This window comes from Coturnix japonica, chromosome Z, assembly GCF_054131305.1.
Source record: "Coturnix japonica strain WE chromosome Z, WE-NBRP24, whole genome shotgun sequence".
Taxonomy (NCBI): domain Eukaryota; kingdom Metazoa; phylum Chordata; class Aves; order Galliformes; family Phasianidae; genus Coturnix; species Coturnix japonica.
In genome coordinates, this window is record NC_140702.1 from 13427021 (window position 1) to 13449781 (window position 22761).

The 22761-nt window shown below is 40.0% G+C and overlaps 1 protein-coding gene across 14 annotated transcripts in view; it reads right to left on the reverse strand.

Moving 5' to 3' along the window:
- The window catches only part of PALM2AKAP2 (PALM2 and AKAP2 fusion), a 234159-nt gene that overhangs the window by 103788 nt on the left and 107610 nt on the right, over window positions 1-22761 (reverse strand). For 6 of the 14 annotated variants that reach the window (XM_032441519.2, XM_085530235.1, XM_085530236.1 and 3 more), the window contains one exon: window positions 870-986. The exons of the other annotated variants lie outside the window; for them this stretch is intronic. In XM_032441519.2, the coding sequence (XP_032297410.1) occupies window positions 870-986 (117 nt within the window). The remainder of the gene's footprint in view (window positions 1-869; window positions 987-22761) is intronic. 14 annotated transcript variants of the gene reach the window in all.

The window sequence follows — 22761 nt, forward strand, 5'->3', positions numbered from 1 at the left end:
TGCTTGACTCTCTAATAGAGGAAAAGATGAAGTGCTTTGAAAGCAGAAGCCAAACTAAAAAGAAAATAAATTATAGTATCGTATCAGAATACTGAGCTGTTTTGCACCTAAAAGGCTTAACATTTAAGAGAAGGTCACAGAGACTGATGTTGAGTGATGCCACATCAGTCACCTTACAGCCAATACTTAGAGCATTGTGACAAGTATGACAACCTCAATTTCAATTTTTGAGTCCTGCTACATAGGCTAACTGGATGTAATTTCTGAGGCTGCTCCACATATCACAGATAAAGAAGTAAAGAAAATGTCCTGAAACTTAAAACCTAGATTCTGCCTGTCATTTCTATCAAACCATGGCAGTAAATGTGACTGGAGATGAAAGTGATTCTTTTGCCCTGTGCTTCCTAATGAATACAGGCCAGCCATGGTTTTCTGAGGGTTCTCGATCCAGACTTTGCTAATCATAGACTTTGTCCTCTCCCACTTCTTTACAGTCACAACATGCTCTCCTTAAAGCAAACCCTATTGATGCAATGCAAAAAATTTTTACTCTTGTGTCTGCAGGATGATGAACATGACTTTTCAAGGATGTAAGAAGCAGCTACAGCATGATCCAAAGTCAATAAGAAAACACTGGTAGGATTCTGCAGACTACCAGCTCATTCTGCTTTTTCTTTCGTAGATGTTTATCTGTCCCATGATGTGCACTGACTAAGCTTGAAATCTGAAGCATTCCTTAGGCAATTAGAGTTTTTAAGCACTTAAATTCCCCAGTGCATCAAAGACCGACTATGGCTGATGCTTCATCTTGAATGCATGTTTGATGCTAGCATTCAAGTTTTGTGAGTCACATGGTTTGACTTTATTACCTGCTGGGGCTTCCATGCCTGATGGGAGTGTTGATCTAGGTAGGCTACACCCCAGCTTCATAGTATATGCCCCTCTCTCTTCATTGGGACTATTTCTTTGGTTTCCTCCACTCTTGCCTTGAGAAAGAAGCACAGACATTGAGGAGTTTTGATAAAGCATCTTCCCAAAGGAATTAGATATCCTGTTGAGAAAAAGCAATGTAGAGCCTGCACCAGACTACAGATAAACATTTTTCACAGCTTTCATTTCAACAATAAGCCTGTAATACCAGTGGAACAAAGCATGGAGAGAGCATAAAATTACATCAGGGCCTGAATTAGCGTTCACATTACCTGCAACTCAAATAGTTATCGCTTCTGTGTCAGAATTACTACTTAGATTTACAAGATTTTAAACAGTAATGTTTTAAAGTGGCAGCTTGTTCTGTAGACATTCTAACCCTGAGCACAATCAAGGACCAGGAAATATCAAAGTGTTTAAGAATAAGACACCAGATGTCATACTGCACATTCAAACCCATCCTATCTGCAAAACTAGGGATGAAATATTGCAAGATGAGTTTCCCATGGATTTTCTTATATTTCCAAATTCAGCAAGAATTAAAAGGCCTCAATTTGAAAGAATCACTATGCTTTTATGTCAAGCAATGCCTGAAATATGAAATTGTGGAAACATGATGAAAAGATGAGAGGTTTGGGTTTTTGATTTTACTTTTGCTTTAAATAGGAGCCAGATGACCTGATCCTCTGCAGCTCTCATTTTATAAGGAGTTCAGTCTGAGTTTAAATTATGCTCAAAACTTCTTCCTTTAGTCAGAGATTCAACTCTCTTCACTATGTGCTGAGTAAAAGACAAAAAATGACTGTTGCACTTGATTTAACTACTCAAGTATTTCATGTGGATTTTCCACACTCTGTTCCTAAGAACAGCAGCAAATCATAGAATCACAGAATATCTCAAGTTATCAGACACACACAAGGACCATTGCATCCAACCCCTTGTTCCCAAATCCAAATCCAAAACACAGCGTCCTATGCTCTAGGCTGAGCAACTCTAGGTCCACAGCTGCTCCTTGCACTGTTTGCCCTCTAGGCCAGACTATGGATCTGTGTGCTGTTGCAGGTGACAATTTCCTAAGCAGCTTAGTTGCATATCTGAATTTCCAAGATATGATTACAAAGGGGTTGAATGTTCAGGAATATTAAACATTAACAGTTTGAATTTCGGGCCACCTTAAAAGAACCTCAAGTGGTATTCAGAAGCATAGACATTCAAAGGAGTTGTAACTTCCAGGAATTTTAGCCTTCAGCAATGTTTGCTGCAGCGAAAGGATCAGCAGAATGTGTTCACGTTCACTGCAGACGCCCTATTTAATAAGGAATTAGGTTAGCAAAGAAAGACAGATGGCAAGAGCAGAGACGACAGTTTGGGACCCACGGCCTGATGCAGTACTGACAGAGATAAGCTGAATGGCCATTGAAGTCAATGAGATGCATCAGGGCTGAATTTGCGACCCTACCTTTAGCAGGAAAAAAGGAGAATAGTTGAATTCAGATGGAAAACAATGATGGTCATATGAAATATTCAGTGCTACCCTAAAGCCTATGCTTTACAAAATAATTTTCATTATGAACAGAGATATTTTATTCACTAAGCATAATGCAAATACCATTGAGAGACAGTGCCTGGCCTAAGGCTTTGTATGTAGATAATGGAAATAAACAGATGGAGACACAAGCAGAGGCTTATTCAGTGCAACTCAAGTGGAATGGGACTATGAATTGCTGTTCTCTGAATCTGAATTTAGTTCCCTGAGCTCTGGATTTCTGCAACAGTTGCTGTTGGATGCTTAACTCTGCTTAGAATTACAATGGGAAACGTATAAGTTCTCTAAAGGAACATCTGGGAAGGGAACACTGCAGGCTATCATTTCCTCATTCCTTTTTCCTTCCCTCTGGCACTCAACAGTTCAGGGAGACTACAGAGGTACCATATGTTCTCCCTTCATCTTTACTTTGGGAGCTCTCTCCTTTTTCCCTTTCCCTTTCCCTTTCCCTTTCCCTTTCCCTTTCCCTTTCCCTTTCCCTTTCCCTTTCCCTTTCCCTTTCCCTTTCCCTTTCCCTTTCACTTTTCCTTTTTCCCTTTTCCCATTTTCCTTTTCCCCCTTTTCTCCATCTCCCCTTTTCTCTTTCCCTTCCCTTCCCTTCCCTTCCCTTCCCTTCCCTTCCCTTCCCTTCCCTTCCCTTCCCTTCCCTTCCCTTCCCTTCCCTTCCCTTCCCTTCCCTTCCCTTCCCTTCCCTTCCCTTCCCTTCCCTTCCCTTCCCTTCCCTTCCCTTCCCTTCCCTTCCCTTCCCTTCCCTTCCCTTCCCTTCCCTTCCCTTCCCTTCCCTTCCCTTCCCTTCCCTTCCCTTCCCTTCCCTTCCCTTCCCTTCCCTTCCCTTCCCTTCCCTTCCCTTCCCTTCCCCCTTCTCCGTCCTTCCTTTTTTTTTTTTTTTTTCCTTGTCAGTATTTGCCAAGCAGTTCCTGATTTGTATTTTGATATTTTATTGCATCTATAAAATGAAAAAGTAGACTATATGCTGATAAAATGGGATTTGTTGTGTATGACATCTCTGACTGTGATGGATTAAAGCATACTGATTGCCTTGCCTATGTCAGGCTTCTCCCGTTAGAAATCAGCAACTTGGGTAACTCTGGAAAACTGTGTTGAAAATAAGTTACGATAAGGTTGCAGAAATCATAAAAGAAAACAACGAAGGAACATACGTAACAGCCATTTGTATTAGGTTTTCTGTTCAGGACTCCTCGTCAGCTCAGACAGAACGGAACATGTGCTAACAGTGAGGATCCACTTCAGCCTCGGAAATTTGTTTCTGGGGAACTGTTTAGGCTCCCATATTGCAGGCAGCCACTTTGTTCCTTGTTTTGTCCGTAACAATAATAGCACTTCTCTGCCCCAGTGGAACGCTGTGACATTTCATTACATGAGAAATAGTGAAGTGCTCAGATACAGCAACATTTGGGACTGGGTGAAAACATTATTAGCCATTCTGCAACCCTCCTTCTATACAGGAGCTTAAAATGGCAGCATCACAAAGATGGCTCTGTGCTGTACAGCTGCATGGTCTGCTAGTTTTTATCAGGCCACAGCCAGCCTTGGTCAGAGACATCAGACAGCAGATAAGGTATCTGCTATCTTTATACAATACTCTGGTGATCTTTGAGTCTTTCACAGAAGAGAAATGGAACAATTTTTTTGCTTTCTTGTAAGTTTTTTTTTTTTCTTCCACAGATATACTGTATTCTAGAGCCATGGGAATTCCATCCAGTTTGTCTTCCTTCTGATCTTAAGGAAAATTTCAGAACATGGATAAATTTAATACAAATATTTAGAAGTGTCTTGAGATGTGTTTTAAAGTACCCTGGCTCTTATTCTGCAGAATGGTTATGAGACTAACTTTTATGGCGAGAAGATATTTACCTTACTCTTAACTTTGCCTTGTCTTAAATACACATTAAATATTACAATGCATCTCATGGTTTAAAGTGTCTGTCATGTGTCAGATATTGAAAACCTGTTCCATTGCCTGGAAGTAATGAGGATTATCACATAAATGACTGGTGGCTAATTTAGTGATGTATCTGACCAAGTTAATGGAACAAGGTACAGATGTTGTAATGTGAGATGCTGTCATTTTGCTATGAACTGTATTAAGTTGTCATTGACTTAGCTGTGATTCTCAAATGAATTCTAACTTCATGGTACATCTGTTGCCATGTTAGGACTCATACTGTGTATACCTCTGGGGTTAATTACTTTACCTAAAAAGAAAAATGATATCCTCTACCACCTAATAGTTTTGTAAATGTGATCCTGGTAGTTTTCCATTCAGTATTTACCCTATAATCTCCTCCTTCTCTTGAATCACTCACTCCAGCAGTACTTCTACATCTAATGCATCAGCTCCCCATTCTCCATCCATCTTATCAGATGACAGTCCTCTTTAATTGAAGCCCTGCAAATCTGGCAGTACAGTGTGTGTTCCACTCAATCTTACTGGTCTAATACAAATGAAAGAGGAACCTTGAAGGAATACGAACTAATCAAAACGTCACCCTAATGCTGCCATGGAAATTTTGTGCATTCAAAGGCTTCAGCAATTGATATAGCAGTTCCCAAAACTAGGCATGCACAAGCAGAACTGCAAAACCTTAATGGTGGGCCAGTGAATGCAATGTGTTAAGTTATGTATAGGCAGAGATTTAAGAGGTAAACAAACGTCATGTGAATTTTTTTGTTTTGTTTCATTTTAAATACATTATTCATAAAGATTTGATACTAAGGCTGAACTCTCAGATCACTCTTTTCTAGGGGAAAAGAATATACTGTACATAGTAGCTACGTTCATAAAACTGGCAATGGTTATTTATATTCATCCATTCATCTATCTATCTATCTATCTATCTATCTATCTATCTATCTATCTATCTATCATCTATCTATCTATCTATCTATCTATTTATCATCTATCTATCATCTATCTATCATCTATCTATCTATTTATTTTAACATGTCAGGAAGATTTACAAGATATTCAGTATTTCAGAATAGACTTTTCTGTCAGGATTAACTTCCCTCCGTGGAAAGTAGGTATTTATAAGACTCATATATTGATTTAAACTTATGGTTTCTATGCAGTAGTAGATACTTCCATGTAGAAAACTCCCTAGCTTGTGAATTTTTTAAGATTTAGGCCTGCACAGACTCACACACACAGAGTTATTTATAGCCTAGTCCCCAGAAACTAGTAACAAGACTCCCATTGACTGCAGTGAAGCCAATACTCCAACTGCTGCTCCCAGAGAGGGTAGTACTGCACAGCTGAATGTTTACCAAGTTCTTTCAGATGTGGGTTCTGAGGCCCGGTTTTGACACGAGGCATCATATATTTTTCACATCTGTCTTATTGTTGCTACATTCTGGGCAAACTTGTTGATACTGACAATAAAAAAAGAGAATTTTCTGTCTCAGGGAGCTACAGATTGGGTAGAACTGGAAAAGCTAATGGCAAATACTTTCAGAGGATTAACTGTTGAGAATTAAAACTATATTATTTTTCCCATGAACTCGAGCCTGTGTTGGTTGAGTCAGGAAGGGGTGTGTTTGTTTGCACATACATAACTGTAAACAAATGCAGACATGCATGCATGCATGCATGCTCACAAGTCAGAATTACTGCAAGCAGAAGTGTATTTGTGATGATAAGGTCTCAGCTCAGTGCTGAGTCCAGCACAAAGTTAAAGCAAGGCTTCATTGAAACCTTCAAGACAAAACTGACAAGGTCTTGGGCTGAACCTGTCCCAAAAAAGATTCCAGAGAGTTTATTTTTAAACCCAGGCAGAAATTTGAAGTGAAGTTCACATCTGAAAACTTGAATTCTGTCATTTATATTCAGTATGAAGCTGACCATTAACCCTCATGTCTGGGAATTTGTCTAGGTCAGTTTGCAATCTTCTGTGTTTGAAGCTAGTGCTATGGGTACGTTTCATGTCTGTCTACAGACCCAGTTAGTAGCAGGAATTAATAGTGGATATAGTCCTCTGTGCAGCACAGCCCTGTGTAACACAGATGGATCCATGCAAAACCACAGGTACTGGCTCACAAATTTCCTGGAATAGCCTGTACCCAGGTCCAGCTCTAAATCATATGGTATCCCTCGCCACTGTTCAAAACCCATACCTTGCCAGGCACTGAAGTCTGGGGCGGTTCCTGACTCTGTGGCCTGTATTCCTCTCTACCCTCAACTATAGGTCCAGAAAACCTGTGTTTGTGTTATGGTAGATTTGATCTAGGAAAATCTTGCTATAGGCTGCACTACAAAAAGAAGGGGGAAAAAAAAATGAAGATGAAATAAAGTTTTAGAATATATTTCCCGAGATTAATTTTGTCAGCTGAGGTTCTGTTTATTGCAGGCTGTATGATGTATGGGTTACTCACAGTAAAAGGAGGACCCTGATTTGGAAACTGGATGAAGCTTTCCTAATGGGGCCTTGTCCAGCTGTTGGGACCTCATTTCGGCATCTGAAAAAGATGCTTTTTTTCTCTGCCTGTGAATTACTGTGCTCCCTGCTGCCATGGGCACATCTAAACTGATCTGCAAACTGATGCTCCCAGCTGTTCTGCCAAATGATCTTTGCAGTTAATGCCAATCAACTATTCTCACATTTCCCAAATAAAACGGGTAAAGAAATACCCTGGTTATTTTATATCTTCTGAGAAGAAGAGAAAATCTATGGCTGTGACTTCCTTGCAGGACCATTATCCACCACTAGGCCTAGCTTCTCCTGGCTTGAGCTTTCTTTATCCAGAAGGAGCTGTTGAATGTCTGCCATGCCTTTTCTGATAAGCATAATAGAATCATTAATGTTGGAAAAGACCACAAAGATCATTTAGTCCACTTGCCTAACTTTGGTTATCTCCACTGCCAGGGCCAGAATGAGAATGAAGACATGTGGAGTTGCAAGAAACCACCTGTTTTACAGCCTCTGTGATGCCTCTCAGTTTCAGCAGAGAATTAATTCTGTGCCCTACTTGTGCCAGGTCCTATTTTCTTGTCTATGCTCTTCATGTGTCTAATCAGCTGATGGCACTGCAAGTAACACTCATACAGCATCACATACTTGCATGGATAGGGCTTACCTCTACCAAAACACATAAATTTCTCCTTGAGAAGAAATTAAATACAGCCAGCAGCTTTTTCTCAGTAACTCCATTATATTCATCATTAATTATTCAGACTGAGACAGACAGAAATCTCCAGAACTGCTTTACTGGAGACAGCCCTTATAGTCACAAACCACTGCTCCTGCTGCTACCATATGATACAGAGTCTCCAACTGAAAAGGTAAATAGGCAGACAAATTGAGGAGAACAGCTCAGGTGACTTGTTTAAGGAATGAAGCAGTGTCCACATCTGAAGAGCTTTAATCTGTGTCTTTCCCTGAGGAAATCATCTCCCACTTCTCACTTTCTTGCTACTTTGCCTCCCACCTCTTGCCTTGAATTTTCCTCTTGTGTGGTGAATGTAGAAAGAGAAGGTTTGGTTTGGGTTCAGACAGTATATTTGGCTTGAATTCAATTTTCCTACAGTCAATAGTATTCCCAACAGGGAATGATATGCACATGATTCTGGAAGGGTGGTTTCTGTCCAGAATAACCAACACATAAATGAGCCCAGCAGCAACATTAGCACCCCATCATTTGTTTGCTGCCGAGAACCTTTATCATCTGCCAAAAAGGATGGTAGTCTTTACATACACTGCAATGGACATTCTATTTGAGTCTCCTGTTCTGATGACAGCATCAGTCTGGTTGAGACACCAACATGGTGCACTGGGGCTCAGAAGCGTGCTGTGAGAAGGTGTATGGGAAGGGAAAGAGGCATTGGGCAGGAGGTGTGGGAAAGTCAGCTGTGCACACCAAGCAGAAAAAGAACATCATCCAGGACTGACAGCATACAGCTGTTGCCCAAAGCTAGCTCTTCATTATCACACACACTTGACTTGAAACTGTAGTGTCAGCCCTCTAGCCTCCAGCGAGGAGTGCTGTGCTGGCTGCAGCCAACTGAATTTTCCCCTTGAATCCAAACAGCATATATACATATTTTTTTTTTAAATGAGTATTGAGACAATGAAACTAGGTTGAACTCCACTAATGGTTCTGGATGAAAAAAAGCCAGAGAGAATGTTCATACAATGCCAAACCAATATTTCTAATGTATTCCAAATTAAATATTGGCTTTTTTATTCCTTATTTTTCCCTTTATTTTTATTTTTAAATTATTATTATTATTATTATTATTATTATTATTATTATTATTATTATTATTATTATTATTATTATTATTTGGAAGTGCCTCCAGCAATGCATTTTTCAACTGAGAAAAAAGAAGCAGCTTTGTTTTTGAACAGCTATTCACTTCAGAATGTTTTGGTTTGGGTTCTGCGTGGCAGATCTCCCTGCTTTGTTTTTGATTGTTTATTGTCACCAATGAATCTGAACTGTTCTATGTGCCCTGTTCCAGTGCTGATGATTTTCCCAGGCTCCTCCACATGAAACAGCACACAGCAAGAGCCTTTCACTTCCCTCCTGGGACAGTATTGTTGTGTTTGCCCAAGCTCCTTAGAGATCACATGTTGTTGGCTTCCAAGCTCAGTGGTAGGGGAAGGCTAAGGAAGGTATCTCAGCAAAATAGATGTCTTGGAGACCCTCCTCCTGCTCCAGCAGCTGTCTGGGGCTGTGTGAAGGAGGGTTTAATGCAGTGGGATGACATAGGCAGATCCACTGAAGTACACAGCACTATTCACATTACTGAATTTAAGAAGTTGTCTAGCTCCTTCTCTTGGGGCAAATGTAATTCCTGGGCATTCATAGACTAGTAGAAGGGCTGTGTTTTTCTCCAGCTTGAGCTACAGAACAGTTTTCTGAAAGTATCCTTTATTTCTATTATTTCTTTTCTCACCCACTTGAGCAGCATGACTCTGAGTAGCCTGAATCTCTGTAATTCACAGACCTAACAGCTTTTTACTGAAAAAAAATTTACAAGTTTTTAGTTAACCTTTTTGGCCAAACTTAGTTGTATGTAGTTGAAAATGACCGAGTAGATAAGGCTAGAACTTGAGGAAAAACAAGTGCTTTGATAGTGGATAATATTGGTACAAACCAGATACCCCAGGGAGCGTAATCAGAAACACACTCCCATTCAGCTTCCAGTGATGTAAGCAGATTTGCTATTTGAGTTCTGTCCAGAGCAGGGCCATTCCCAAAGAGAAGATCTTAATTTTGTGTGAAAATTAAATTCTTTATAAGAGACAAAACAACTGTGCCTTGCATACTTCCAATAGCAGGTAGCACACATCTTCAGAGTAAGCTGGGAGTGATTTCTTGGTATCTAGATTAGGGTCTGTGCTCTCCTCCCTGAACAGGTCACACAGCCTGCAATATCACCAGCACCCACCTGTCTTTATTGTTTCACTGGGGCTTTTTCAAGCTGATTTCCATACTGATTCCATACATACATACCATACATACACATTTATTTCTAGCACTTTGTGGCAAACACCTTCCTCAAATGTGATCCCACTAGGCAATGTGATTTCATTGGGCTGACTCAGGGCATGTGGCCTTTGTCCTGAAAGTACATGTGAACTTGTTTCTAAGGGTCTGGAAAGTCCTTCTTGCAGTGCTTACAGGTGTTAAACTCAGAAAGTTGTTCTATCTAATGAGTCTGAATTTAATCTCCTTTAACCTATGGAATATAGAAGGATTCCTCTAGGTGCTAGATGAAAGAAAAGAATTACTTTCCTTTTACTTTTCACTTTCCATTGTAGATTTCAATGACTCTGATAACTGCCTATAGCTTTCAGCCTAGATGTTTCCTTTATAGGAGATATAAAGGACAGAGACAGACAGGCTAAAAGCCCTAGAGGCCTCACGGCAGATTCTGTATTTACATTTGGTGATTGTTTGGCACACTGTAGGCCTCTGGCACAAGAAGAATGTGGAGCTGTTGGAGCAGATTCAGAGGAGGGACATGAAGATGATCAGAGAACTGGAGCATCTCTTTAATGAAGAGAGGCTGAGAGAGCTGAGCTCGTTCAGTCTGGAGATGAGAAGGCTCCAGGGAGACCACCACTTTGCAGCCTTCCATTACTTGAGAGGGGCTTACAAGTAGGAGAGGGACTGACTTATCATGTGGTCCAATAATTGTGACAGGACAAGAGAAATGGCATTAAAGTAAAAGTGGGGAGATTGAGGTTAGACATTAGGAAGGAATTCCTCCCTCGGAGGGCTGAGAGGCCCTGGCATTACTGCCCAGAGAAGCTGCGGGTGCCCATCCTTGCAGGCAGTCCAGGCCAGGTTGGACAGGGCCCTGTTTCAGCAGCTTTTCCAAGTCATATTATATTCACTCATGGAACTGAACAGTACCTAAAAATCATGTTTGTAGTCTTTTAAATGTCACAGAAAAACAGACCCAGAATATCACAGTTCTGCTGAGCTTGCTTGCACAGTTAGAATGTGCTTTACATGTTTCACCCTCAGGCCAGAAATTACAGTTTCTCCAGTTGTCTTTTTTGAATAATACCAAAGGCTCTCTTGAAGTTACTTGACTCTGTTCTCAGTGTGCAACTCTGAACATGTTTACTGCACTCGTTATTTAGCAGCCCCATTGCTTTACCCCATCCCCCTGGTGACTTGGCCATACCTAGTGACATAAAATGGGGTAGGTCAGTCAGCAGGTGGAAACATTTATTCCATTGCAGCAACAATTTGTCTACAAACTCCTGTTTCTTTAATCATAAAAACGCTTCCATGACATAGCATAGCATGTTAAGAAGCAACATCTAACCACATTATAAAAGATGAGCAGCACAACAAAGCATTTGAAGATTGCCAGGTTTATGTATTCTACATGAAGCACGCTTCAGTGAAATGTAAGTGATTAAGATCTTCTGCTGTTAGTAAACAACATCCTTCCACTGAAGCCTCAGGATGCCTAAGAGCACAATACAATGATGTCTAGAGGTAAATACACTGGATAAAGAGCAGCACAGTCTTTGTAGCATGAAGCGATGCTTGGGGGAATAGATAACCTCTTTCTATGCAGGGTTAATTAGTTACATCAACACACACTCCTCCAGAAAACCTACCATACTGCCTCCAGTGCTGGAGCAGACTCATCTATAGCTGGAGGGAATCTGTAGCCAGTAGTGAGTTATGGAAATACTCAGAAAAGATAGTTGAACTGTTTAGTCATGTCTGAGAATGTGACCTATTTTTGAAGCCATTTCCTCTGGGCACAAGTCCTTTTTTTCTTCAACTTTTTACTCTCTCTTCATTCTCCTACTTACCAGCAGTCAAACATGCTGCCTCTATTCTCTTTTTCTCCATAACCATGGCAGATCTTTCATTTCCAGAAAACTCCTGACTGCTGTGAAAGGCTCATTTTGATTGCAATAAAACTCATATTTTCTGGATTAGCAGTGCAGAATGTGAGCAGAATGTCACCATAAACTGAACTGCAAGAGGACATCCTGTGATGAGTGCACAAATTATGCCCCATATTCTTGCAGCCTTGTGGCAGACACTATCAGACTCATCATCATAGCACTGAGAAGTAGGGTAGTGCTAATTATCCTAAAATATGGCCATGAAATAGATGATAAAACTTGGGTCCAAGCAACTAGTTAGCAGCCTAGATTTCCTACCAAAATACTGAGGATTATGTTGTTTCTGTAAGCCTATGTAAATTTGTAGGAGAGAGACACATGCGAGGTTACACTGAGCCCATTCAAACAGTAGAGATTGGAAATGACTTTTCCTAGGACCAGCATCTCCACTGCTGCTGGCTAAATCCGGAAAGTTTCCTTATACTGGGAGGAGCTATTGTGAGTAAAAGTCAGGAGCTGATTTCATTTCATGCTAGAACAGTGGGGTCCCTAAGTTTGCAGGTCAGTGTTAGCACACCTGCTCCTTCCTCCTGATTTTTAGTGACCCACTGTCTCTCTCAGTCACTAACATTTCCCCCTCTTCCCTTTGGATTATGTGCTAGGAAATACCCTCCTCCGAGTCTGATACAGAATGTTCTGTTTCTATTCACTTATCCCTCTCCTCATCTCATCTGGAAAGTGGATTACCATCACCTGGACACTGCTGATGAAGAAGTAGTTATTATACCACAGGTAAAAGTGGATGGTGACTTAAAATGTTGTAGGGCTGTGTCAAGCTCTGTTGTCTTGTAAAGTCCTTTAGGGAACAGCCTTTGTTTGCACCACAGTTGGCAACAAATGGTTCACACCAGTGTACACAGAGAGAGGAATGTCTGAGCAGAACTTCTGCACCAGCTGGGGAATGTAAATGACAGTCTTATAATGGCAAATATTGTTGATAATTTCTAGTCCCTTTTTTATTGTTCATTAATACAGTTTATGGTCTTGGACATTTCTTTCTGTAACCTTAAAAATACTGTGCAGTGTGAAGGACAAAGTATTGCTGAGTTGATGTGAGTTCTGCAGGTCAAAGGCAGGTCATGAGTATCCTGTAAGAAAGGAAGGGGCCATCTGAAAGAGAGCTGCTCTGCTCCTATCTCCTGACAGATTACTGAATGTGTTAAACTGTTAGAATATGCTTCTTTCTTTCTTTCATTACTAAGATACAAAACTATTAAAGCAAAAGGAAAGAGAACAAAAAATTGAGAGAACTGTCCTCCTGCATGCTAAGTCTGACTTTACTGCTAAGTCATTGGCTCCCAGGGATCCTCTCCAGAAGAGTTCCGTGCTACTGCCACACTATCTCACCAGCTGCTAAGCATTTCCTTCCTTCCAACACACTATGATGGTGGGGGAAAAAAAATAATAAAGGTTCACTTTTCTTTTTCCTAGTGGCTTAAAAAGGGAAAGTGTATGCAAAGTGGCAACAGTGCTATCAGATTTTGTCAAGTTTGTTTTTACTGCTTCTTTGTCTGACCTGGTTTTGTGCAGTGAAGGAGTTTTCAGCCAAAGTCAGAGGTGAAAGTAATAAATAAATAATGAAAATAAATTAAAGGATGAAAAGTAGTACAGCACAGGTCATGGTATGAGTCAGCAAATGTTATATGCACCTAATGTTTTCAGTAGTCTGCACTAAATTAGTAGCCAATGACAAAAGCCCTATCAGTGCATGTTCTTTGCATGGGCATTCCTGCTAGTTGAGGGTCATGATTCTCCCTTTGGCCACAATAATGCAGCTTCTAAATTAGGAAGATCTTTGCAAACCCAAAGAAATTTAAATAGTATAGCTGTTGTGATCAATTTTCTAGTCCTTCAAGTGCATAAATACACCAGTTCTCCATCACTAACAGAGCATCTGAGGACAGACAAATTTTCTTGTACTTTCTACACAAGTAAGAAGGAGAGCTTGAAGTCCTACCCACTGCAAAGCTTTCAGGATGAGGTTATAAAGAAACAAAATAAGTGGCCATTTCCTCCTGTGTGCTGCTAAAGAGTACTGCACTGCAAAGGTTCAGATATGTCTGCATGCATAATATTTTGGGTTGGTATAGAGTGAAAGAAGCAGAGGAGTAGTACTTACATAGCAGTGGGAAATCTGCAGTGAATTTCCTACATTGCTGCCTGGGCTGAAATATTAGTTCATGAGAAGAGAGCTTATGGCACCTGGCTATGTTATCCATCCTATCAGTGTTGACTAAACTTAGGCAAATATAGCATCTTGAGGGAAAAAAAAAAAAATCTATACTTTCTTTTTTTCCAATTTAATTAATTTATTTTTTGCTACAAGCCAGATTTTGTGAAGCTTCTTCCAGCCCTGAAATATGAAGGACAATTTCTGTGATAAGCCAGGAAGAAACTTCATACTGTTTATTCTGACAGCCCTTTAATTCTTTAGTGATGATATCTGGGGACTTGCAAATGCACTGCGTGGAAATCTTCCCTCCATGAGGATAGAGTACACTTGGGACATACTGTCTTACTGATCTAAACCAAGACTTCATCTTCTTTGAACGTCAAAAGTCCTAGAGCAACCTGGTCCATGATATGCGTGTCAAAGTAACATGTAAGAAAGGAAAGGAAAGGAAAAAGAAAAATGAGACAGTAATAAGTATGACGAGTTAATATGGTTTGAAGCAACTAAGAGAAATAAGAGAGCAGCAGGGCACAGCAGTGGAGGGAAGAAAAAACAACAAACTGTGGAGTTAGTTCTTTATTACTTGTAGTGAGAGAGGCTGCTTGAGTGTGGTGTGTCCTTGAGATCACAGAGCATTTCAAAGAGTGGTGGTTAGAGAGAAACACAGTAAAAAGACACAGAGGTAGGCGCAGTGAAAAGGCAGATTTATTTACTAGTAATACTGTACAGAGAAAAAAAAGAGAGAAGCCACAGTTACAGCATGGCTGTTGCTGGCAGTGTTCTTGTTTTATTTATTTTTGATTTTTTTTGTACTTATTTTTTTTTTAATCTGAAGAAAAAAACATAACAGTCAAAAAAGTACACTTCAGGTTACAAAGTACAGCAGCTATCCCCAGCAATTCTAATCCAGTGTTAGCACAGCAGATTTTCCCCAACAAAATGGGATTTTATTTACATTAGCTCACAAAGAAAGTGGGAGACTAAAGCTTAAAAAAAATCTCAACCACAACCTACATTCACCATAAAAGCTGCATTTTACACAACATTTTCTTGAACCCCTATAAAGACTCATTCTTCGTCTGTGGAGTGAACGGAGTTGGGAAGGGCAGGAAACATTCACAAGTGTTCTTTTGCCTTTGTCCTGACCTGTTTTTGCTTGGCTAGTTTTGCTGTACAAATTTTCAGTGGCCATAAAAAGCTTTCAAATAAATTTATCTCTTCTGTCTGCCCCTAATTGGTGCCTACATCCATACTGGCAAAATACAGTGACAAAATTCAAGCCCACTTTCAGTTAAACACCTTAACCTTAGGTGCAGGCAGATCTTAACACTCCCTCAAACCTAATGAGCACAGTGCTTAAGTATGTGTTATACTTCCAGCAATTGCTTAAGGTCAGTGGAGGTTAAGCACTGTGTCCAACTGGGACTTTATTTGGTTGCACAGAACCCTCTTTATTTTTGAGTTCGCGTCTCTGACCACCACATTAACTTGGAGGGATACCAGTAGCTTTTTGGCAGCTAGTTTTACTGAGTGTGCATTTGTATGCTGGATCAGTCTGTGGGGAAGTTCACATTTTCTCCTGGCTCCTTCAGCCTGCTGATAGCAACCTGACAGCTAGGGGATGGTTTGTCTTCTGTTCCCCTAAGTGGCTTCTGCATACTGTTATCTTATGCAGTTGGGCATATCTAGCTCATATCTGGCTCGGGGGATTTAACATGTTCCTGTAGGAATGGAAAGAAAAACAGCACTGCTACCTAAATAGCAAGGCTATTGTGGTACCTTGGGGGATGCTAGATGAATAGACAGAGAATGCTCCTCTGGTATTAGATTTGCCCTACAAATCTAGGAAAATGCAGGAAGAAGTCCAAAAATTGAGGAGAGGATACTACCATTTCATGTAACTCGGGGTTCACCCAAACACACCTGAAGTGAGATTTTTGGATCTAGTCCCTCTCTTCTTTCCCCCGTTTTTGCTCATAGGGAGCCACACAAAGTGAAGCAGAGAGGGGAAAAAAAGGAGCAACTGAGCAATGGTGTCTGAAATGAGAGCAAGTACAGAGACAGGGGACAGGCAGAGTCTGGAGCAGAGGCGTGCAAAGGGAAAAAAGTGGAAGAAGAACTCACACTGCCTCTTTTATTTTGTATTTGTGTGTAGGCATGATATTCATCTCAGCCCTCCTCAGGCCACTGGATGATTTTGGTTGCCAAGAAGGCATTCATCTGCTTTCAAACATGGTTGACCAGGAACTCATGTCCTATACACCTCTCTGCAGAAAAGTGCACCAGTTTCACAACACCATTTAAAAAGCCTATCTAATTAAAGGAATGAGAACATAAGGTGAAAGCAGCATAAGCCTTGCTTATAGCAATATTGTTTAAATACCAGACCCTATAAGCATTTGTTCATGTCCTTAAATTTCACTTATACAGGTCATTCCATTAAACTAAAAAGGGCAGTTTGGGTGCTTAGTTGTATGCTTAATGAGCAAGTCTTTAGGTCCAACAGATGTTTCAAGTTATTCAAGATCAAATCTAAGTCATTTAGTTTATAGGTAAATTAAGGATGTATGAATGTATCCAAACTGATGGACATGAGTTACTTAGGTCACTCTAATTATTTTTCTTTTTCCAATTTCTAAGGTAGACCATTAAAAAAAAAAAAATCTAAAAAATTGCTTTATGAAGCATTTGGGAAACAGTCACAGAGGAGGGTTTGCAAAACAGTAGCAGCAATACTGTCTAAATTAAGTATTTGAAAACTGGGGGAAAGGATTAGAATTTTTCACTAATTTGCCCTTCAGAAATGCAACATGCCTTAATCCATTGAGCAGCTGAACTGGAACCACCACAGGAAAGGAATTATGTAATTTGCAAGACATTTTGAACCCGTGAGGAAAAAGGCTCAGTTTTGTGATGCTGTTGATTTTAAACACGTGGGGCATTTTAAAGACCTTCATGCCCCCTTGCCACTATTTACAAGTAAGATACTATTATATGTTTATATTACAAGTTGGGTTTATATTCTCTTTGGACTAGATAGCAATCCATTCATGTTCTAAACTTAATAAATTCATCAGTTTTATACAACTTACTTGTTTACATGCAAAAATTACTGTCCACTTTTATGTTGGATATTGTCATAGCCTGTAACTTCTGATTAAACTCAGAACTGAAGTTTTTTCTTGCTGCCCAGAAGGCTTGTGTAATGTGATCTGAGAGAATCCTAAATTTCCTAACAGACAGAGAACTGGTTAAAACAGAGTGAGCTTTAAAAAAACATAAGATGCCACATTTTAACCTGTGGGAAAATTCTCCACGTTGTCCAAATGATTCTGTTCTACTCTTTCCATTGCCACTATCTCTTGTATTTTGAAATCTCATGATGGTTAAAGTTTGTCAGCGTGAAAAAATCTTAAAGATCTTTTTATTTATATATTTCTATTGAAAGTAAGTAGTTTCTGTCTACCATGATGGCATTCTAGATAAAGTTGCCTATCTATAGAAAGCATAGGTCCACCTATTTTTTAAATTATTTTTTAATTTTTATTTCTTTATTTATTTATTTGAGGGGAGAATATGGATCTATTTAGCTGTGTTCATAGCAGGTATATTGGATTCTACTCTTATATTGTTACTCTTTAAAAAGTTGTGATCCTGCTTCCAGGACAAAAATGTGGTTAGGACTACAAAAGATCCCAAGAAACTGGGCATTATTGTCATCAACGTATGAAAAAGTTCAAAGGCTTAATGTCACACTTAGGATGATATTCAGAAACTCAAATCCCTATTTAGGATTTGTATCTCATTACAAAAATATTTATTCATTAAAAAAATACACAAATGTAAAATACTACATATACTATTATATCCCCACTTACTTTCCAAGTACACCACCTAGATTTTGGACTAAGAAAAGGTAGAACACCTTTTATTTGTCTAGCGACTGCGTATGCTATCTTCCTGCTCCATTTAATTTGTATTTCTGATCTTAAGAGAGAAGAATCAGTAGTGCACTTAGAATGGCAGGGGACTGATAAAATAGCTGTCAGGTAAGTCCCACTAAATGTTACCTCAAAAATACCACAGCCATAGTAGCAAAGCTGACACAGGACCTGATCCCACTGGATGCTCAGCACCATTTTGCTGTATGTTTTTCTTAGCAGAAGTAGCAATGCTCAGAGTTAGCCTCTAGGTGTATACCCCTCTGAGCAAAATCAGCAGTGTGTAAAAGTGATACACAACACCCAAACTACACCCTGTATTAATCACTTGTGCCCTTATCTTGCAGACACCTATGCACACGTTCCTCCCATGAGTAGTCCCCTCGACTGAAATAGGTCTACATATAGTGGAGTTAGGCATATGTGTTCCTGTTTGCAGGACTGGGGTCTTTAATTGCAGCAGTAGAGGTATGCTCCATAGAGAAGGGCTTGTGCACTCTTCTCTTGCTGGGGATTGAAAGATAATGTTGTGTTTATACAGCTCTGGAATACAGCCTGCACTTTTTGGGAAAAAAAATAAGAAAATGGAAAAAAGAAATGAAGATACAAAAAGAAGAAGGAAACCCAAGAGTGCTAAGGCAAACTGTCAAATGGCACATCATACCTACTTTGTCATTCATTTAGATAACATCACAAAGGCAGACCAGAGGAGTTCTGTAAACATATACCATACAGTACATCAGCCATGGGAAAATAAAAAAAGAAAACAACCCTGTAATTCTTTTCTTTCTGTATTGATATTCTTGTAATTGAAAAAGAGATTGCCTAGCCACTAATTCTAATGTTGTGTTTCCTGATTTGTATTTTTGTTCCTCTTAAAAAAAAACAACCAAAAAACAACAGCAACAAAAGTAAAATGCAGTGGTTTGGAAATAAACAGTCCCTGAATGAAAACAAGGGACAACATGGAAACTGGGTTCGTAGAAACTTAGAAAATACAAGATATAAAAAAGTTTCGTAGGTTACCTTTCTCCACTTCAGGAAAAGGTCGGCTGAAAAGAGTTCTCTTTGTTTTCCTTACAAAAATTAAGGCGAGCAGTTTGTTGTGGAAAAATGTTAACACTGAACCAGTTTCTGGCTGTACTTTTTAGTATCTCTTCATGCTGAAATTGAAAATGTACAGATGATGGCGTATGTTAAACAGATGGGGAGTTTGCTCAAAGCAATGCAAAAAACTCCCATCATGATCCTCACTAAATCTCTCTCTGCTTTACTGTGGAGTGGACCTCTTCCTTTGCATCTGATTGTGCATGTACTTCCACAGGCAGCTTTCTGTCTGAGGGTGTGGGGAAAATTCGTGCCTTCCAAAGGCCAAGGAAGCCCTGGAAATCAGTTTACATTCATCAGCATCTGCTAACACACTTGAATTCCCATGTAATTTGGCTGCAGTGTAATGGCTAGTATGGACAAGCTGATGTCCAGCAAGGCTGCTGCGGAAGAAAATGATTGGAATAAGCACGTTTCAGACAGTGTAGCTAAGGCTCTGTGAGTTCAGACTGATTCACTTTTGTGTTTTGCTTGACCTCAGATATGGAACTACCTTTGACTAACAAAGACAAACCCTTTGCCGACACACCTTCAGGCTTTTTATTTTTATTTTTTTTATTTTTGGATCTGCCATGGCCCATTAACCATGAAGTTCAAATGAACACATAAAAAACACTGGCCTTCCTAGGCACTCAATGTCAGCTACAGGAACTGAGCAGTAGGTATTTGGCAGGTTTAAGGTTTAAGGCTTGTGCTCTACTTCTAACCACTGAAGGGCCACTTCTGAGCTCTTACATGCCACCATCTCCCTACCACGTTGTGCCTCAAATGACGCATGGTCTCAGATGCATTCTGGTCCCAGTCTCAGCATGCATCTCCCAAAGCTGGCCACTAAGGGAGTCATCCCCAAAACGCTGAGACTGTGTTGAACCAGAAGATCATCTGACAGGGGAGTGCAAGGCTGAAGAGAAGGATGGACAGATTGGATTAGGAGTGGTACCCGAGAATGTCCAGAGTCAAGTATCCAAATGTCATGAGCAGAGGACTGTGGGGAAAATGTCTGTAAAGAGAAGAGAAGAGTGGTAGAGAAAAAGGTTGGGCTGGGAAGAAGTGGAGGAGGCCAGGGTGGCCATGAAGGCAGGATCACACCCAGAGGGGGAATGACTGGCCAAACTGGAGAGATGCAGAAGGCATGTTTTTGAGGTGAGATGAGCTGGCCCCAGTGTGACAGAGCTGTTGCAAAGCGTGTCTGTGAGCCTCCCACTGGCTCCTGAGTGCGTGGAGTCAAGGTCCAGAGGCCTGGTGGAGGAATGAAGTGGAAACTGTTTTACTGTCCCCTCTGGTTTATATCACAATGTTACTGCAGTTCTTGAAGTCCTAAGCATGCCCTGTTGAAGCCTTGGCTATTTCCCCATCGCACAGTGCCTGGGGTGGAACAGGCTATGGAGATGTGACTATAGCTGCATGTATATGTGACTATATGTGATATATGTATATGTGTATGTATATGTATATGTGACTATAGCTGCATATATACAGCTGAGTCGCAGTGATCTCACATAGCTCCCTGGAAATACACAAAAAGCCCTGAAATGGTTTTGTGTGATGGTGTCAAGGTCTGGATTACCATGGCCAGGCTGATGAGTGGTAATGGGATGAGCCAGGATAGCTCAGCCTCTGGGGTTAACTACCCACACCTTGGTCTGCTAAACTTGGGGACCAACTCATGAAGCCATGTGACAGAGCTGAAAGCTCATGGCCTTGATTTAAGAAATGTTGAGATTTGTAAATTGTTACAATTTCTGGAAAAACAAAAACAAAAAACAAAAACCCAAAAAACAACAACAACAAAAAAACCCCGACAGCCAAAACATTCCAAACCAACAAAAATACAGGCTGCTAATCTCCAACACAGTTTCTAGCAAACAGCCACCAGTAATAATTATCACAGTGCACAACCTTGCAGCCATTCTCCTCTCTGATACAACCGTTAGTCATGTAGGCCTGAGTCAAGTGATGATTTTCAGAGTTTCTGTTGCTGGGTTTGGTCCTTCTCTCATCCAAAAGCCCCAGAGAAGGCTGAGGGAGCATGCAGAAATCTATTATATGTTAAGTGAGGCCAATGAAGCAAATACAGAGGCCAGCATAATTATTTCTGCAGGTGTCAGATGGATGTAGCTCTCTTTTCTTAATCACCAATTTCTTTGTTTTTATTACTGTCACCTGGGCAGTGATGAAAAGTTACATTGACCAACTCCGTATTGACAGCTAAGTGATCTTATATAGGAACTACTTTTTGCATTTTCTTGTGTCTGTTTTCAGTGTGCCTCATGTAACCTTAGTAATGAGCAAGTGTCTTTTTTACTGGCACAGAAAGAAAAGAGTACAGAGCAAGAACTGTTTAATCAGATGCTCTGAACTAACAATTAATGCAGTAAAAGCACCATCCAAGAAAGTACAGAAATACCATAGGAACCACCTCAGAATGAAAAGAGGCTTGTTGCTTTCTTTCTTTCTTTTTAATATATATATTTTTTCCTGTTGTATTATTCATTTTTAAGGTCTGATAGTTTCAAAGACACTTCAAAATACTCTTCAGTATTTTTAACACTATCAGAAATTACAAATCCTGATTTTCAGTCTCACTTCTACTGTTACAAATCCAGACTAACTTCACTGGAGTGAGTGAAGTTGCATCTAAGCAAAACCAGTGTGAGACAAGTATCAGGCTCATAGTATCTTACCACGAAAAAGCTGGCTGCTTTTTCATTGTAGTTAGAAGAAACAATGGACTGAGAAATAAAGAAACATCTATTGATTTTGGATGCATTCGTCCTTTTAAAGTTTCACCTTGGGACATCTTTTTTAAAGGCCTGATTTTTAGAGGGCAGGAGAAAGATTTTTTGGAAATCAGGCCTCTCTGAAGTATCCCACACCAGGAAGTGAAGCATCCAAAACCACCAGCATATTTGAAGATGTTAGCCTTATGGCACTAGGATCGCTTTCTGAAACAGCTGCTTAAACAAAACTCCAGTAGGTCTCCACAGGAGTTTTGTCTAGGTAAGCATGGCAGGATCAGACCCATCACTTGTCAGTACGTCAGTGCACTGGAGGTGCACTCAATGAGAAATAACAGTTTCCTAATGCAAAATAAAAATCTGACCCTGCCCACGTTTCCAGCACTGAGAATTTCCTTACTGAATTCAGTGCGAGCGGGGTCAGACTATGAGAGAAGATTACTTATATTCTAGGGAAATAGAAAGCAGTATCTCTCCTCTACTGGAGTGCAGTAGGAAACTTCATATGTAACATTGGCAGAGTTACTGAAAAGCAAGTAATGAGATCAGTAACCCCATTTCAGTTGCTGTTACAGCTGTATCTTTTTCTTGTCAAGTTAATTTCAGTTGTAATTTGGGGAGATGAAGTTCACGTACAATACTGTAATCTGGAAGATTTATGTAAGGCAAAATTATCATTCATATGTTTTTTAGAAAGAATAATTAAGGTCCACTTTTGGTATCACCAATAAGCAGAAATGGCTGATGGATTTTTGTGACACCGCAAACTAAACTGAAAAGCTACTGTAAAACAAAACTACGCAAACCTTTCAGGAAGGACTTATCTGAGTTTTAGCAAATTAAAACAGTTAAATGATCTAAGTCTTCCCCTGAGAAATAAAAAATAGCATCTATAAAATAATGTTTAAATGTAATTTTTGTC